This window comes from Erinaceus europaeus, chromosome 7, assembly GCF_950295315.1.
Source record: "Erinaceus europaeus chromosome 7, mEriEur2.1, whole genome shotgun sequence".
In the NCBI taxonomy this organism is placed as follows: Eukaryota; Metazoa; Chordata; class Mammalia; order Eulipotyphla; family Erinaceidae; genus Erinaceus; species Erinaceus europaeus.
The window spans coordinates 37,996,876-38,015,275 of NC_080168.1; the positions used below are offsets into that span (position 1 = coordinate 37,996,876).

An 18,400-nucleotide genomic window follows, 5' to 3' on the forward strand; every position below is an offset into this window, starting at 1 on the left:
ATGGGTGAATTTAAGCCATTGACATTTACTGATATTATGGATTTAATGTGTTGTAGGGCCATTGTTCAACAAGTTTTTATTTGATATGTTGCAAGTATTATAGTGATGTTCTTGTTTATAAGAGGTCTTTTAGAACCTCTTTCATGGCTGGTTTGGTGATAGTTGCTTCCTTTAACTGATGTTTGAGAAGGTTTTGATGACTTCATCTAGTTTGAATGAAAGTCTAGCGGGATATATTATCCTTGGTTGAAACTCTTTTTCATTCAGGGTCTCAATAGATATCTTGCCATTCTCTTCTGGCCTTTAGAGTTTGGGTAGAGAAGTCTGCTGAGTCTTATAGGTTTTCCCCTGTATGTGATTTGTTTTTATCTTGCAGCCTTTAGGATCCTTTCTTTATCCTTACTTCTTTTCATTGTGACTATGATGTGTCTTGGTGTCTTCAGGTCTGGGTTGATTCTGTTTGGGACTCTCTGAACCTCTTGGATCTTAATGTCCTTTCTGTTGTTCAGGTCTGGGAAGTTTTCTTCTATAATTTCCTCAAGAATGCTTGCTTCCCCTTCCTTTCTTCCTCTGGCAGGCCAATTATATGAATGTTACTTCTTTTGAGATCATCCCATATGTCTCTGTTGTTGTTTTCAGTGTCTTTCAATCTTTTTGAGCTCTTTCACCTCTTTCTTAGTTTTCTCTAGCTCATCCTCTGTCTGGCTAATTCTGTTTTCTGCTTCTGCTAGTCTGCTTTCCTTCCCTCGGCTGTTTTCTTCATTACAGCTATTTCAGCTTTCAGTTCTCAAATTGCCTCAAGGTAGTTAGTATTTTCCTTGAGGTTCTCATCTGTTGTTTCCCTAATACTGCTATTCCTTTCCTCCAAAGTTGTTTTCATTCCTGTGATTAATAAATTTATTATTGCTTGCATGCTTTTCTATGGTTACTTCTGGCTGATTTGTAGTTTGTTCTAGGCTCTTGTCTTCATTCATTGTATTAGCAGTTTTATTTGCTCTTGATCTACCCATTTTTAATGTGTTTTTTATTTTTATGTTCTGTTGTTCCTCAGTTGCTTTGTTTTATGTACAGGCCACACTATTCTATTCTTTATGACAAATGCAATCACCACCCTCAGAAATTACAATAGTAACTAAAACAATGACTGAAGCAGTTTAAGCAATACCAGTTAGTCCCACAATGTCTCCAGTTCATGAAAAAATAGCAACCAAATCTAAATGAAAAATAAAGGAAAAAAGGGATAGCAGGAATAGAAAATTATGCAGATCTACTGTCCACTGTAGATTCTAGGGGTAGCAAGAGGGGAAGGGGAAGTAGAGCAGAGACACACACAAAGAGAGTCTGCTCTGAGTCAGACTTCTTCCCTGAAATAGTTCACAAATAAGTATCAGTGAATTCAGAAGGCAGAGGGAGGAGGAAGGGAGAAAGGAAGACAGAAAAAAAAATAGAGAAAAGATAAAAGGAAACAAAAAAAGCAGTGAGAGTTGTATATATATATATATTTTTTTTTTAATTGGCTTGGAGGTGGGAGAAGGGCGATAGTGTATAGAGGAGGTATGAAAAGTTAGACAAGTTTCTCACAGTGGGTGATAATTCTTGTCGTCTAGCAATGGAAAGTATACTAAGTTAATTTTGGTCACCTGAGGGGGGAAGGGATATGCGTGTATATATAATAGTATTTGTAAAATAGAACAGAGTAAAAAGCCCAAGCAGTGGGTCTACAGCTTGGACAGCTCCCTGTTAGCCTATGTACATTTAGTCTAGACAACTGATTAAGAAAACACAGTACAAAACAAACGTGAAAAAAAAAAACAAAACTTTCAAGCAGTATTTCCCAGGCTGGGTGAGGCTTGCTTGATTAGCTAATTGTCACTTGAATGGGTCTAAGTACTCAGAGGAACAGAAATAGCCTAGAATTTTGGAAGCAGGGTTTAATGGCACCCCGGAGGGCCAGGAATCTTGGTAAAGAAAGGAGCTCCATGGGGAGCCTGATAGCAGCAGCTCCCTACCCCTGGGTTCTGGTTATGAGGAGAGGGGGGCTGAGAGAAATAATCAAGAAGTTTCTTTTTGCTCTAATTTTAACCCAAATTGAATTATAATCACCTCCCTGGTCTACCTTTAGGATGCCTCCTTGCTTGTCCCGCTGAAGGCCAGGATTTCAAGACTTTCTAGCAGTTGATGTCAGAGCCCACAGGTGCTGCTACATTCCAGTCACCATCTTGGCTCCGCCTCCCCTTTGATGCTTTCTATAGCTCAGCTATTTTTGTTACCCTGTTCAGATATGTATTAGCTTGTTTAGCCAGTTGCGCTCTTAACTCAGCAATTTCAGCTAATTACCTCGTGATAATGAGTTTTCTTTCAGAGTCTCACTTGTTCCTCCATTTCTGGTATCACCTTCAAAAGTTTTCCTCCTATAATTACTGTGTTTGGATGTTGTCCTCATTTTTATGTCTCTACCTTTTGGGGATTTTCTGGGCTTTTGTCCTAGTTCATTTCTCCAATGTTTCTTCTGTTTAACTATTATATTGGGTGTGTTATGAAATTAACACAAATTTCCTGGGTGTTGCTGTTTATATATAGTGTGAGGTGTTTTCTAGTCGATTGGCTTCTGGATCCTTGAAGCTGGTTGCATTTGGCCTTTCGCGTTTCAGGAATGGGTTGAGCTGTTAGTCTAATATTGAGACAGCTGCTTTTGTTAGGGTCTCGTGTTCAAATGAAGAGATAAATGGATGACTGGAAAACAAGATGGCACCTAAGTTGAGTACAGCTTCTAGAGTCTTGAAGGGTCACTCCCTATTTCTCAATACACTGATCACACATACCTGGATTGACTTGTGTCTAAATAAGGTACTTAGGAGTTCACAACTGCAAAACAGTTGTTTCAGTTTTTATCTCAACCCCTGAGGTGAAGCATAGTAGCTGTTAAAGCTTTATGTTGTTGGTGATGTGTATGTTACTTATCTTCCATTCAAGCCAGAGAACTTTTTAACTATATTTTTTAGCTTAATCACTAACTCCTGACCAAGAGATAAAATAGAGCAGAGGATCAACAGTGCAGTGGCTATGCAAAGATACCCAAGCCTGAGGGTCCAAAGTCCTGAGCCCAGTCCCCCACTCCACCACCAACCAGAGCCAAGCTGAGCAGCGCTCTTTGGTCTTGGGAGTTTATGAATAAATCCTGGTTGTATTTGGTGAGTTCTGAGGTAATTATTCACCATTTCTACTGGTTTATCAGAACAATGTGAAAATTTTCCTACTACATAGCCACACATCTGGACCACCAGGAGAGTAGATTCTATTGTGAGTCACCCGGCCAGTTCTGTCCCCCCAATGTCAATATAGGGTTTCCCTGCTGCTGTTCCAGTCTCTGGGGCAACACCAATGGAGACTCACAGTTGTAAACTGGTGAGTTTTAGATGACTTTCTCCTCCCTTCAACAGTCTTTTTGTTAGTAAAACTCAAGACAGGAAGTGGTGTGTCAGTGGCACCTATGAATGGCCATTTAGCCTCAGAAAGATCTCCCTCAGCCCCTCTGTCCACACATGTTTGCATTCACCCATGACTTGGTGAGTTTTTTTAAGAGAATCTGGTCTTGTTGGGTTCTCAGGTGATCCTCATTGTTTTTCCTAGTTGATCAGGAAGAGCAAAGCAGCTGCTGGGGACAGAGCTTAAAATGCAAATAGCTTGTACACTGTCACAGAAGGACCAGAGAGAGAGACACAGTTAAGGGTATCTTAGCAAGAACATTGAAGGGGCAGGAGAAAATAATGCTTTTCTTTATTGATGCATACACATTGAAGTTATAAGTAACATTTAATTAAAATCTGTAAAAATATACTGATAAAAGTATTGTAAACTTGGTCATTACATGGCTATCATATCAACATATTGTACTCTGCCATTTTAAAACTTCTTTGGTTTAGATTTTTCAGTTTTATTCCAGATGGCATGTACAAATTATATACAGCAACAGGCGCCACATTTTATAATATTTTTAAGACTTTTGTCAGCAACATGTTTATAAGATCCTAGTTCCACATTATTTTGGTTCAGTGTGTAAATTTGTATATATTTTACATTTAAATTCTTCTATAAAGCACTTCTAACTATAGACTTACATTAGCATTTCTTTTTTTGTAGGGGGGAAGCACTTTATTGAGGGGGCTGGAGAGGTTCCCGGGTACAGCCAAGCATCTAGACACTCCAAATGTAAAGCAGCAGAAAGCTTACATTACCATTTCAACAGACACCTATGATGTGTACATGTGATTTGTAGAATGTTGTCATATCACAACCATTTCTTTTATAGGAATTATGGCCAAAGTGGACACTACTCTTCCTCTCCCCCCCCTTTTTTTTTTAATCAGAGCAGAGCTCAGCTCTTGTTTATGGTGGTATAGGGAATTGCACCTGTGACTTCAGAGCCTCAGACATTCGAGTCTACGTAAACATTATGCTGTCTACCCCCACTGTATTTTACTTTTTTTTAAAGATTTTATTTATTTATGAGAAAGATAGGAGGAAAGAAAAAGAACCAGACATCACTCTGGCACATGTGCTGCTGGGGATCAAACTCGGGACCTCATACTTGAGAGTCCAAAGCTTTACCATTGTACCACCTCCCGGACCACCTTTTTTTTTTTTTACTTATAAAAAGGAAACATTGACAAAACCAGAGGATACAAGGGATACAACTCCACACAATTCCCACCACCATAACTCCATATCCCATCTCCTCGTGATAGCTTTCCTATTCTTTAACCCTCTGGGAGTATGGGCCCAAGGTCATTGTGGGATGCAGGAGAAGGCTTCTGTAATTGCTTGCCCATTGAACACTGGTGTTGACAGGTTGATCCATACTCCCAGCCTGCCTCTCTTTCCCTAGTGGTACAGGGTTCTGGAGAATTGGAGCTCCAGGACACATTGGTGGGGTTGTCTGCCCAGAGAAGTTGGTATCTTGTGAGCATCTGGAACCTGGTGGCTGAAAAGAAAGTTAACATATAAAGCTAAACAAACTGTGGACTAATCATGAACCTAAAGGCTGGAATAGTGCAGATGAAGAGCTTGGGGGGGGGGGTCGTCTGTTTTGTAGATAAGATAGTAGGCCTATTTTAGTTATATTCTAAAGGGCCTGTGGCTATACTAGTTTTTGTTGTTTTTCTTTCTTTTTTCCCCGAGCCTGAAATCTGAAATGCAGGTGGATCCAAGTTATTGTCTGGGAAGATGATGTCATGGCTGGATAAAGGACCAGAAAGCTGGACCAGGGAAGAGAGTAGCTCCCAAATATGGAAAGGTGTATAGATATTGTTGACTGTAAACCCCATCAATTTGATGTGATCTGGGGCTCATATTCAGCTTAGGAGCCTATGCGACCTCTGCATCCCTGTAGATCTGAGCTCACATTCTGTGGTCATGAGTAGGAACATTGCAAGCTGCCCCAATATTGACCCATCTTCTTCAGATGTAGCATAGAGTATGTTGTCCATCGTCCCTTCAGAGGATGGAACATTCTCTACCATTGTTGATCCATGTTGAGGGCAAGGTCCTATGAGGGGCCCACAAAGGGTGTCTATTTTGTTCCTGATAGAGATGACCAATAACAATGGAGTGAGGAATCTATTTGAGGTCTAGGCCCATCATGTCTGTTTGGGAATCTCAGGACTCCCCGAATAGGGCCCTAGCAGATGGGGTAGCCTGATAGTGACTAAAGAGTCATCATTAAAATGCCAGTCTCTTGCCCTTATTCAGCTTTTGCAGTCCTTGCTTTGATAAGGTTAGCTTTGGAGTGAGTGAGGGAAGTGTAATAGGAAGTAGGTGAGCACAGTATTCTTAAATATACTTAAAATATCTCCAAATCCATTTCTGTTCCACTTTGGCATTTACATTTGAAATTTATGGGTTCTTACAACAATTTAGCACATCAGTATTCCTGATGTATATCCTGTCAGATTCCATACAGGTTTTTAAATCTTAATACAGTAACACTATCAATATTTTTTTCATTGAGATCTTAGTTTTTGAAGCTTTAAACTTTCAAAACATTAAACTTTAATAAAATGCACCTATAACATATTTCCATCCTTTACTATAAATAGCTATGATTATCTACTCTTAAAGAATTTTAGAAACATTTTTTTAAAATTTTTATTGAGGGATTAATGGTTTACAGTCAACAGTAAATACAGTAGTTTGTACATACGTAAAATTTCTGTTTTCCACATAACAATTCAACCTCCACTAGGCCCTCCTCTGCTATCATGTTCCAGGACCCGAACCCTCCTCTCTCCCCACCCTACAGTCTTTTACTTTGGTGCAGTACACCATCTCCAGTCCAAGTTCTGGTTAGTGTTTTCCCTTCTGATCTTATTTTTCAATTTCTGCCTATGAGTGAGATCATCCCATATTCACATATTCATCCTTCTGAGAAACATTTTCTAATTATATATATATATATATTTCCAGACTTGGGGGCTGGGTGGTAACGCTCTGGATTAAGTGTACACATTACCATTCCTGAGTGCCTGGGTTCAAGCACCCACTCACAGAAACCTCCCTTGAAGCTTCAGAAATGGTTGAAGCAGGCCTGCAGGTTTCTCTCATTCTCTCTCCACCTCAAGCCCCCCCCCCCAATTTCTAGCTATAATATCAAACTTAGAAAGAAAAAATAGCACCAAACCCAAGTGATAACCCTAGTAGCAATAAAGTAAGTAAATACAAAATTTACAAAATAATGTGAACATTTTTAACTAAAATGACTATGCTAACTTTTCTTTAAATGATGTTTGTTTAATATATTCTAGCTATCTTCTCTGAAAACATTAGAGTCCTTTTATAGAAGATAGGGTGAAACAATAAAAATTATATAAATAAGCAATTTTAATTGACTGTATGGAACTTTATTCCAGCACTCATAGAGATTTGGTAGCACAACTCTAGAGGAGTTTTTCCTATAATTATAACTTCAGGTTCACTCTGAAAACCACAACTAGTTTGTACATGTTTTAGAAAAATATGAAAATTATATATTAAAGCCTCCTAATCACATTAGGAAAATAATAACCCAATTATAATTTGAGTTAAATTTTATGTTGTCAAAAAATGTTTCCTCATGAGTGATGAGTTAGCCATTGACATCTGTATATGTCCTGTATCACCGTGTTTCTGGGTTAAAATACTGAGGTTGAGAAATAAATTATAATAACTATACTACATATTCTGACATACCTAAAGGCCACTTACAATACTTACTTTGAAAATAACATGCAGAAGAGTGACAAAAATAAGATTTGAAATAAATAAGTAAAAAGATAAGTAAAATAATAAGTGAAAAAAAAGATTTTAAAAAGTAAGAAAATGGGAGTCGGGCGGTAGGCGCAGTGGGTTAAGTGCATCTGGTGTGAAGCACAAGGACCAGCATAAGGATCCTGGTTCAGGCCCCCGGCTCCCCACCTGCAGGGAAGTCACTTCACAGGTGGTGGAGCAGATCTGCAGGTGTGTTTATCTTTCTCTCCCCCGTTTTCCCCTCCTCTCTCCATTTCTCTCTGTCCACAATAATAATAACCACAACAATGATAAAACAACAAGGGCAACAAAAGGGGAAGAAAAAAAAAGGTCTCCGGGAGCAGTGGATTTGTGGTGCAGGCACCGAGCCCTGGCAATAACCCTGCAGGCACACACACAAAAAAAAGGTAAGAAAATAAGGGGAGTCAGGCGGTGGCAAGCAGTGGGTTAAGTGCACATGGCACGAAGCGTAAGGACTGGCTTAAGGATCCTGGTTCGAGCCCCCGGCTTGGCATCTACAGAGGAGTCGATTCACGAGCCGTCAAGCAGGTCTGCAGGACTGGCAGATCCCCATTCAAGGCCCCGGCTCCCCACCTGCAGGGGAGTCGCTTTACAGGCGGCGAAGCAGGTCTGCAGGTCTTTCTCTCCCTCTGTCTTCCCCTCCTCTCTCCGTTTCTCTCTGTCCTATCTAACAATGACATCAATAACAATAATAACTACAACAATAAAAAAACAAGAGCAACAAAAGGGAAAAATAAATATTAAAAAAAATTTTTAAACAAAACATACATGTCAAGGTCAAGCCTTTGTTCAGTAACTAGGCTACTTAAAAATATGAAATATTCTATTTTATTATTTTTGTTTTAAAACTTTTGTAAATATCAAGTTAACTCCATCTTAGTTCAAAAAAGGACTTGCATGTAGAGTGCTTTCATAGCTATTTTATTGTAGGCTACTGTGAACTTTACCAAGACAAATGGATGTACTTCCACAGTACTCTCAATTCCATGAGGATTATATTCATTTTTCTCTTCAAAGTAAAACAGAAAAGGTATGAAAATTAATTGATGAGGGTGTGGGGACTGGGTAGTGGTGCACCTGGTTGAGCACACGTTAAGAGTGCTGAAAGACCCAGGTTCAAGACCTGGGTCATCACCTGCAGGAGGAAATTTTTATTCATGTTCCTTGAAACAGTGTTAAAGGTGTGTATCTCCTTGTCTCCTACCCTCTCAACTCCTGTCTCATATCTAATAAATATTTGTTGTAGTTAAACCCTTTCTACCTTCATTGCACTATTTTGCTCCACTTTTATAGATAACTTGAAATAGCCATGACAGCAAAAGCAGCTTTAATACCCCCCCACTTGTTTTTTCTTTTTTTGCTTCCAGGGTTATCATAGGCTTGGTGCCAGCACTGTGAATTCACTTCTTATTTTTCTTTCCATTTTATTGGATAGGACAAAGAGAATTGAGAGGAGGATGGGGGAGATCGAGGAGAAAGACCTACTTCGTTTTTTGTGAAGTTTGTACCCCCACCCTGATCCTTATGCAGGTCCTTGCACTTAGTACTATGTGCACTTAACCAGGAGTACCATCACCTGCCCCCCCAAAGTCTTTTCCATAAATAATTCTATAAAGATATACAACATCAAATAATTCTGAAATGATCAATGGTAGTATATAAGAGATGTATTTAATATTAAAAAGATGTATCTTATTCTTTGGGGTTTTAGGATAATAATTTTAAGGTATACAATAACAATTTGAGGTTATTTGAATACTTTTAAATAGTTTTTTACTAATTCTAAATTCTTACATATTTGCCCTTTTTGGAGGGTTATTATTTATTTTGGACAGAAACTGAGAATGGGAGATAGGGAGAGAGACACCTGCAGCCCTGCTTCACCACTTGTGGAGCTTCCCCATCTGCAGGTGGAAACATCTGCTGTTTGGTACCAAATGAAAATAAGCTACACAACAACTTTTTTTTTTTTTAAATCTCATCTTAAGTGTATCTATCTACTTACATTGATTTGAGTTTGTTTTTTTTTTTTTAATCAGACACTACTCAGCTGTGGTTTATAGTGGTAATGAGACCTGAGACCTTTGGTGCCTCTGGCATGAAAAAAAAAAAAAAAAAAAAATATATATATATATATATATATATGGATAAATTCAGAACACTAGAAGATAAAGCTGACTTTAGATAAAAACAGGAAAACTGAAAGCTTATTGTTTAACAATTAAGAGTAATGAGGGTTAGTTGTTGGTGTGTTGCATCAAAATAAAAGTTGGGGGGGGTGTTCAGGTCCTAGAACATGATGATAGCAGAGGAGGGCCTGGAGGGGATTAGTGTTGTGTGGACAACTGAGAAGTGTTGCCCATGCACAAACTATAGCATTTTACTGTCAACTGTAAACCATTAACTCCCCTATTAAATAAAAAATGAGGACTAGGCAAATTTAATGGTTATCAAACCTATCATTTTTAAGTTTGCAGAGGTAGATTCGTATATATTTACAATATATATTATATAGCTATAATATATACTGTATATAATATACTTATATTTATAATATATTATATACTTGTAATAAAATATATAAGTATATAAATATAAAATACAATATCTACATTATTTTTATATCCGAGAGTTACTAGTTCCACTTTCAGATGGTCACCATGGATTATGGGAAAAGAAGTGCTATATACTCTTCTTAGGCTAAAAAACTTTTTATGACATCAGTTTACCTGAGAATGTTTCTACAGGCTGATTTTTATGTACACAACATTTTAGTAAGAGAAATATTTCTACTTTAAAAATTACTAACAGTTTTAATACTAATAGACAAGGTCATACTAAATATTAATAAGGGGGTCAGGCAGCAGCACATCAAGTGAAGCACACATAGTATGAAGCACAAGGACCAGAGCAAAGATCCCAGGTTGCTTCACAAGTGGTGAAGCAGGAGGTCTACAGGTATCTGTCTCTCTTCCTCTCTACCTCCCCACCCCACCCCCCGTCTCAGTTTCTCTTTGTCCTATCAAATAAAAATGAAAAACGGCCACCAGGAGCAGTAGATTCCTAGTGCTGGCACTGAGCCCTAGCAATAACCCTGGAGGCAAAAAAATAAATAATATTTGCCAGGAGTTACATGCATGTGGCACAAAGCACAGGCAGTGAAGCAGGTCTGCAGGTGTCTATCTTTCTCTCCCCCTCTGTCTTCTCCTCCTCTCTCCATCCTAACAATGACGACATCAATAACAACAATAACTACAACAATAAAAAACAAGGGCAACAAAAGGGAAAAATAAAAAATATTTGCCTTATATTCAGCAAAATAAAAAAGCTCTTTCCAAATAGTAAAATATCATGAAAATCCAACCACCAGCTTTCATGCAATTAACTACATATTTTCAATTTATTTTAGTACTTACAATTTTTCTTCTATAACATCAAAATAGGCTTATGTTGTAATTTGATTAACTGCATTCCATTCATGAGTTACAAATGAAATTGAGCTTAAACTAAATATTTTTATTTTGCTATAATGAAGGAAGCTTCCATAAAATAAGTTTTATAAAAAATTTAAATAGGAGGTTAATGCAGGAGGCCAGATGGTGGTGCACTTGGTTGAGTGCACACATTACCATGCACAAGGACCCAGGTTCAAGCGTCCACATGCAACCTGAGGAATGAAGCAGGTCTGTCTCCCCTCCTTTCTTAATTTAGGTCCTATCAAATAAAATGGGAAAAATAAAATTAAAAAGGAAAAAATGGCCTCCAGCAGCAGTGGATTTGTAGTGCCAGCATGAAGCACCAGTGATATCCCTGGTGGCAATAAATAAATAAATCAGAAAGTTAAGGTGCCAGGAGGTAGTGCACACATTATGGTGCGCAAGGACCTGGATTCAAGCCCCTGGTCCCCACCTGCCAGGGGAAAGCTTTAGGAGTGGTGAAGCAGGGCTGCAGGTATCTCTCTCTTTCCCTCTCTATCCTCCCCTCTCAGTTCCTGTCTCTATCCAATAATAAATAATTTTTTTAAGTTAATGAAGATCCTTTTTCAAAGCCTTTATCAAGTGCTTCAATAATTGTTTTTTTTAAAATAACCCTTAAAATGTTTATAGGATACTATTTTATAATAACACCAGTCTAATTCTACCAAATATACCAATATTCCAAAAATATGGAAAAAATATTCTTTATGCCATGCTAACTGTGGGATGTGTAACTTGAATTTAGAGTTAAGAAATTATTTAGAACATAAAGATATGTCTTCCAGGGTCAGGTGGTGGTACGCCAGGTGGTGGTACACCAGGTTGAGTGCCCACATTAAAGTGTACAAGGACCCGAGTTCAAGCTGCTGGTTCCTAGTTCCATGGGGAAAGCTTCATAAGTGGTGGAACAGGGCTGCAAGTGTCTCCTTCCCTCCCTATCTCCCACATCCCTCTCAATTTCTATCTCTATTCAATAAATCAATTTAAAAAAAAAAAAAGAGCAAGATGTCTTCTTGGTCATCCAAGTTAGCAAGAGCTTTAATATTTATTGGTAAAGTATTTTTAAATTACAACTTCATGACAAATAAAAGACCAACCATGCTGTCATGACACTTCTTCAAAGTGTAACCCATTTCCAACAGCTACACTTCACAGAAATGTAAAATGTTTTTTTATGTAATTCATAATGTCACTAATCCCCCCCCCCCCAGCACTGCTCAGCTCTGGCTTGTGGTGGGTGGTGCAGAGGACTGAATTTGGGACTTTAGAGCCTCAGGCATGAGTCTCTTTACATAATCATTATGCTATCTACCCCTACTGAAATGTCACTAATTTGGGGAGATTAGGACCTAATAATTTCACTGTCCTATGTGAAATACAATTTACCAGGAATTTTCAGGTATGTGAAATTTTAACAAAGTGATGTTTGCTTTGGTAGTAAGTGGAGTTAATGAGCACTTAATCTGGTTTCTGTAGACTTGAGAACACAGTACTAAATGTTCAGTAAGTTGACAGAATTTAAACTAAGGAGCCTTTTAATAGGTTGCTTTGTATTAAAAGTACATGTGAAATGAAAAATCTCGGTGTTTGTGACCTCTAATAAAACTCTTGTTACTGTAATAGCTAGCTCAAATAAAAATTTTAAATATTAAATGTTTTTCATGTTTAGAAATAAATGTGTATTTTTTAAAGTATCATTTAGTAAAATGTTATCTCAAAATACTTAAATTTGTGAATCTGTGATGATATAAAGAATCTGAAACACTGTTCTGAAAATAAGAAACTTAAAAAATAGAGCCTGGGGCTGGATGGTGGCACACCTTGGTTAAGCACAAATAGTACTCTGCGCAAGGATCCAGGTTCGAGCCCCTGCTCCCCACCTGAAGCAGTAACACTCCCCAAGCCGTGAAGCAGGCCTGCCAGGTGTCTTCCTTTCTCTCTCCCTATCTATCTCCCTCTCCTTTCTCAATTTCTCTGTCCTATTGAATGAAATAGAAAAAGGAAAAAAAATGGCTGCCAAGAGCAGAGGATTCATGGTGCAAGCACCGAGAGCCCCAGTGACAACCTTTGAAGCAAAATAATTAAATTTAAGATAAAATTAAAAATCCTGACCTCTCATACCATCCTGTTCTTTTAAGTGAGGAGCTGTGAACTTTTAAGATGTATGATGAGTTAACCATGCCATAAACCAAACAGGGAGAGTGGTGGCAAAATTCTGTTTATAGCCAAAGATGGAGCTACCTTTATATATAGATACGGTCTTTCCTTACTTTGGTCAAGACCAAGACCCAAGGATTGGGAACCTTCCAATAGCTCTTAGGAGAACAGACACATCAGAAAATACATTATTTCTAGTTGTCAAAAACCAAAGAAAGGTCCTCTCAGGGTATAGTTCTTTCTGATTTCCTTCCTTCACCAATAAAATGCAAGTAGAAACTGGCTGTGGTTAGATTCTTAAGCAGACTGTATAAAAGGTGGTCAGCTATTTCCTGTTATACAGCTAGCTCCCTTAATTCAGAAAGTTAACCCAGAAAAACATAAAAACTAGGAAATCAATTCTAGACTTAATATTCCATTTCATCTTAAAATAGTATTTGATGATAAAGACAGCTTAAAACTGGGTTTCCCTTACCTTCCTATCTTAAAAAAGAATGATGCAATCTTTGAGAGGTTTAAAAATCCATCCTTAATTAAGTTGGTTGATATTGTTCTGGTCCTTTTGGTAATAACCTCTATTCCTATCCAAAATTCCTAGGGTCAGATGTATTGTACTAAAATATTATACTGCCTTAGTTTTGCATAAGTTGCAAAGCTTTCTTCAAAAACTAAACCCTCCCAGTTTTCTGAACTAGTAGGAAAAAAAAAAAAATCTACCACTACTGGCAGCCATTTTTCTCGTTTGGATAGAGACAGAAATAGAGGAGGGGAATAGAGACCCTAGGCCACAGTTACATGGCCTGCAATCCCAGCAGATAACAAATGTGTCATATGGAGAAACCAGGATTCCATTCTGGTGAAAAAGGAGTCTAAGAAATATTTATAGAAATAGTCCTCCTACCTCTAGAATACCTACAGGCATTCTTTTCTAAATCATGTTTCCTAGCAACCAGAAATCACTCACCACACTGATTAATAAACAGATGCTGGAACTAAACAGTAGCACTTAGAATAAACTTGGGCAAACACCACCAACAGTGTTTTACTTTATAGTGAGCCTCTGCTTGGGAGTACTTCCAGGCAAATTCTCATTGTAAACTTTGGCCTAACTGTCCAAATACCTATGAGGTAAGATGGCTTACTGTACTGTAGTCATTGTGAGTTGATACTGTAACATTTTCTGTTTTCTTCTATGGAGTCTTAGAGATCCTCAAGTTCAGTTTGAGATTCCTAGAGTGCTCTTTCTTCCCTTCCCCATCACCTTCATCAAAAAAAGACAACGGAAGAGGTCTAAGGTACTTTTATAAACTGAAATTTGCATAAGTTAAAAAAGGAAAAGTAGCAAAAATTCCTTGAAATATAACTACTACACAATCTCTATATCACACTATAGATTCTGACCAAAAGAAATCATACAAGATAAATCATGTATATCGATAACAAAATTCAAACAAAGAAATACAAGAAAATAAATTGCCCTTTGAACTGCCTACACAAATTTTAATTATACTTGTGACCTATTAGTAAAGACTAAATTTGAGCACACACAGTGTCTCAAGAGAGCTTTATATCATAGTCCACATAAATGATTACAGTCTGAAGATTCTGGTCTTCTTAAAGTTAATTCATGCAAAACAAGCGGTCGCAGTGATACCTGATTTTAAACAACAGATTTCTATAAATGTGAAGCCTATAAAAATAGAGCACAAAACTTATTCTGACGCCAGATGTGAAGAAATGCGTGAGACGAGCGCCATCTACTAAATGAAGTTGAAGTCACAAAACAACCACTGGACCGCCAGCAAAGCAATATGGAGTTTAAGAATTGAAGATGTAAACGTGTTTCATCTGGATTACTGGGTTTTCGAGGCTTAATCCAAGAAGCAAATTTCTAACAGAAAACATAACATACATACCAAGACAGGGATGACGCTGCAAAAACCAGGGTGGGGGAGTTGAGTCCCCACACCCACTCGTGTGCCCAGCAGAGGCCGGGCCAGCGGAAAGCCGCGGGAGCAACACGGAGGCGGCGCGGTGAGGTGGCATTTGTCAGCACGCCGGCCTCGCCCCTTCCCGCTGGGGTCTGCAAAACTGGGGCTGCGGACACGGGACTTGCAAGGCTAAACAAACACCAGCTTCGGGGTGAGAGAACCAGCGGTACATGCGCTTTCTTACCACGAGTCAACCAGAACCACAGGTCTAGGTCCGGTGGGCTTTCACCTGCTTGGCCCTGGACTGGTCCAGTCTTGGGAAGAAGAGCCCGGTCTCGGACCCCAGCCTTCTCCCTTCGAAGGGGCTCGGATGTCCGTAGAACTGTGGCAGGAAGTCAAGCTCTGCAAGGCCCCTCTCCGTGGCCCCGACGCCCAGCCTGGACAGCAGCCTGTCGGCGAGACTCGGGGTCACGGGCTGGAGCAGAGTCCCGAACACGCGCAAGCACTCCAGGGCCACGTGCAGCACCGTGCCCAGCCAGGCGGCGTCGGCTGGGTCATCCCGGCTCAGCTTCCAGGGCGCGTGCCTCTGCACGAAGCCATTCGTCTGCCGCACACAGCCAGACACCGCCTCCAGCGCCTTGTACACCTGGAAGCTCTCGTAGTGGCTCGCCACCTGGCCGGGCAGGGCGGCCACCGCCCGCAGCAGCTCGTAGTCCTCCGGCCCGGCGCGCGCAGAGAAGCAGGTGGCGCCGAAGGTCGGGTAGGTGCCCGACGGGTTGATGCTGGCTGCGGTGCAGCGGCTCAGGAGGCCGCCGAGCGCATCGGCCAGCTCGGCGTCCAGCAGCTTCACCACCTTGGTGTCCGAGTAGTCGCAGTCCCAGGCGGGGACGCCCTGCCGCAGCAGGAAGTAGCGGAAGCCGTCCACCGTGTAGCGGTCCAGGCAGGCGCCGGGGTCCACCACGTTGCCCAGGCTCTTGGACATCTTCCGGCCGCGCACCGTCCAGTGCGAATGCACGAGGATGCGGCGCGGCGGGCGCAGGCCGGCCCCCAGCAGCAGCGCGGGCCAGTAGATGGCGTGGAAGCGGAGAATGTCCTTACCGATAACGTGGCAGCTTCCCGTCCACCATGCCTGGAAGCCCGGCTCCGGGTAGCCCAGCGCGGTCAGGTAGCTCACCAGGGCGTCCAGCCACACGTACACCGTCTGCGAGTCATCGCCCGGCACCGGCACGCCCCAGGGCAGCAGGCTGCGCCGGCGGGACACCGACAGGTCCGGCAGCTCCTCGTCCAGCCACTCGAGCGCCGCCTGGCGGAAGGGCGCGGGGACGATGGCGCCCGGCTCGCGATCCAGCCAGCGGCGCAGCTGCTCGCGGAACTGGGACAGCGGGAACAGGTAGTTCTCCTCCCGGGTCCAGACCACCGGGTGGCCGCTCTCCAGGGACACGGTGCTCGGGGCCCCCTCCGGGCCTCGCTGCCGGCCGACCTTGGCCTCCGGCAGGAAGCACTCGTCTGACGCGCAGTACCAGCCCTCGTACAGCCCCTTGCGGAGCAGCCCGCGGGCGCTCAGCGCCGCCCAGAAGTGCTGCACCGCCGCGCGGTGCCGGGGTTCTGTGGTGCGCACGAAAGCGGTGGACGCCACGCCCGCCCGTCGGAACAGCTGCCGGAACTGGGCCGAGACGCGGTCGCACAGCTCGGCAGGCGCCAGGCCCGCGGCGGCCGCCGCCTGCTGGATCTTGAGGCCGTGCTCGTCTGTGCCGGTGGAGAAGCGCGTGGTCGCGTCGCCCACGACGCGGAGGCGCCGGTGGCGGCACAGGGCGTCCGCCAGCAGCGCTGAGTACAGGTGTCCGATGTGCGGCGCCGCGTTCACGTAGAAAATGGGCGTCGTGAAGAAGACGCGCGAGTCACCGTCGGCGTCGCTGTCCCCATCGCGGGCGGCGACGGGGCGCGAGCAGTAGCTGCGAGGCCAGGAGACGTGCAGAAGCCAGAGTTTCCCCGCCCCGGGGCGCCCCAGCAGCCTGGAGGCAAACGGCGGCAGCATGTCCCCGGTAGGGACCCAGCAACGAAGGAGACGTCGGGGGGGGGGGCACGTGTGCGCGGCGCATGCGCAGCCGTGCTGCGCCGCCGCTTCCGGCCCCGGAGCCAATGAAGACCGCACGGAGGCGCCGTCTCGCCCCGCCCCCGGATGGCCGCCCCGCTCCGCCCCCAGACGTTCTCCCCGCCCCGCGCGCGCCCCGTCTCGCCCCGCCCCTGGGCGTTCAAACACCCCCCCCCCCGCCCCCAAGACCTTCGCCCCGCCCCACGCGCCGTCTTACTCGGTCCCCGGACGTTAGCCGCTGGGAATTGTGGAAACGGGCTAGCAGCTGAGGGAGGGTGGTGACTGCTGCGGGAATGGCGGGAGGAAGCCGGGGCTTTGCAGCGCCGTGTGCTCCGCGTCTTCCTGTGATCTGAACGTCTCCTCTAGCCTGAGCTCTTCAGGGTGCGGGCTACGACACGGGCAGGCACGTCGTAGCCCCAGTCGCTGCCTGTGGACCGGCGTGTCGGACCTGGCGGCGAGCTGACGGGGTTAATTTAGTCTCTAGACCTGCTCCGCAAACCGGGCGGCTCGGGGCGCGGCCACGGGGACGTTGGTGGGTTTCTCCTGTATGGCCCCGAGGACCGGCTGAGCCTTCTGCCGCTCCCGGCCTGTCTGAGGTACAGCGCCGGCGCTGAGGGAGGCAGACGTCTGCGCCACTCCGGCCTCCGTCCGCCCGTCATTTAACAACATCCAAGTGGACGCTGTGGCTGGCGGGTAGCGCTGGACCGGGCGTCCTGTCCCACCACGCGGGTGGGGGCGGCTCCCCAGGAACTTGACGGCCGCGGCGCCTACCTCGCCACGCGGCAGACCGCGGCCACCCCTGCGGCTCCACCATCATGGGACCGGACACCTGCGATGAAGCAGCTCTGAGGGTCGATGCACAGGGAAGCTGGCAGAGTCGGTCTCCAGGGACCAGGCATGGCCTTCTCCTATGCCCCTCTCCTCTTAGCCGCTGGCAGAGACTGTGACCAGGCATGGCTCTTGTGTACCGCGTCCTATCAGCCTGCAGGCATAGAAAGTCTTTAGTGATCAGATCTGACCCCTCTTTTGTCCCCTTTCCTCTCAGCCTGCTGACATAGAAGGTCTCCAATGACCAGCCCTGGCCCTTCTCCTGTGTCCAGTCTCTTCTCAGTGGTGACCTCTTCTCTGGAGTCTGTACCTTTGTATTCCTGTGATAACAAGTATAGCTTAGGGATCTATTGCTATTTTAAAAGTAGTATTTATGGCGGGCGTAGATAGCATAATGGGTGTGCAAACACGCCCTCATGCCTGAGACTCCGAAGTCCCAGGTTCAATCTCCCGCACAGCAATAAGCCAGAGTTGGTCAGTAGCTAGTCATATATATATATACATATATATGCTGTTAAAAGAGGTGAAGAAAACCAGAGCATCATTCTGGTACACGGGATTCTAGGGTTTGAAAGCAGAACCTCATGCTTGAGAGTCCCACACTTTATCCACTA

The 18,400-nt window shown here is 43.4% G+C and overlaps 3 protein-coding genes across 5 annotated transcripts in view; 2 read left to right on the forward strand and 1 right to left on the reverse strand.

Annotated features, from left to right (window-relative positions):
- Nucleotides 1-3,195, forward strand: part of BOLL (boule homolog, RNA binding protein) — a 58,567-nt gene extending 55,372 nt beyond the window's left edge. Inside the window, exon 12 of the mRNA XM_060194219.1 lies at nt 3,003-3,195. The gene's annotated coding sequence lies outside the window, so the exon portion shown is untranslated. The remainder of the gene's footprint in view (nt 1-3,002) is intronic.
- A 376-nt stretch (nt 3,196-3,571) lies between these two features.
- On the reverse strand, nt 3,572-16,954 carry MARS2 (methionyl-tRNA synthetase 2, mitochondrial). 3 transcript variants are annotated; one of them, XR_009550677.1, is made up of 3 exons: nt 15,111-16,954; nt 4,119-4,981; nt 3,572-3,691 (listed from the first exon to the last, which is right to left on the reverse strand). XR_009550677.1 is itself a non-coding variant. In XM_007534423.3 (2 exons), the coding sequence occupies exon 1, from the start codon at nt 16,899-16,901 to the stop codon at nt 15,135-15,137; it is 1,767 nt and encodes a 588-aa protein (XP_007534485.1). In that variant the 5' UTR covers nt 16,902-16,954; the 3' UTR covers nt 3,757-4,981; nt 15,111-15,134. The 3 variants fall into 3 exon arrangements, 2 of the variants coding, with proteins under 2 accessions (XP_007534485.1, XP_060050196.1); XM_007534423.3 differs by lacking the exon at nt 3,572-3,691 and having other exon boundaries at nt 3,757-4,981; XM_060194213.1 differs by lacking the exons at nt 3,572-3,691; nt 4,119-4,981 and adding an exon at nt 11,789-14,196.
- Nucleotides 13,965-18,400, forward strand: part of RFTN2 (raftlin family member 2) — a 118,742-nt gene continuing 114,306 nt past the window's right edge. The window contains exon 1 of the mRNA XM_016193115.2: nt 13,965-14,063. The gene's annotated coding sequence lies outside the window, so the exon portion shown is untranslated. The remainder of the gene's footprint in view (nt 14,064-18,400) is intronic.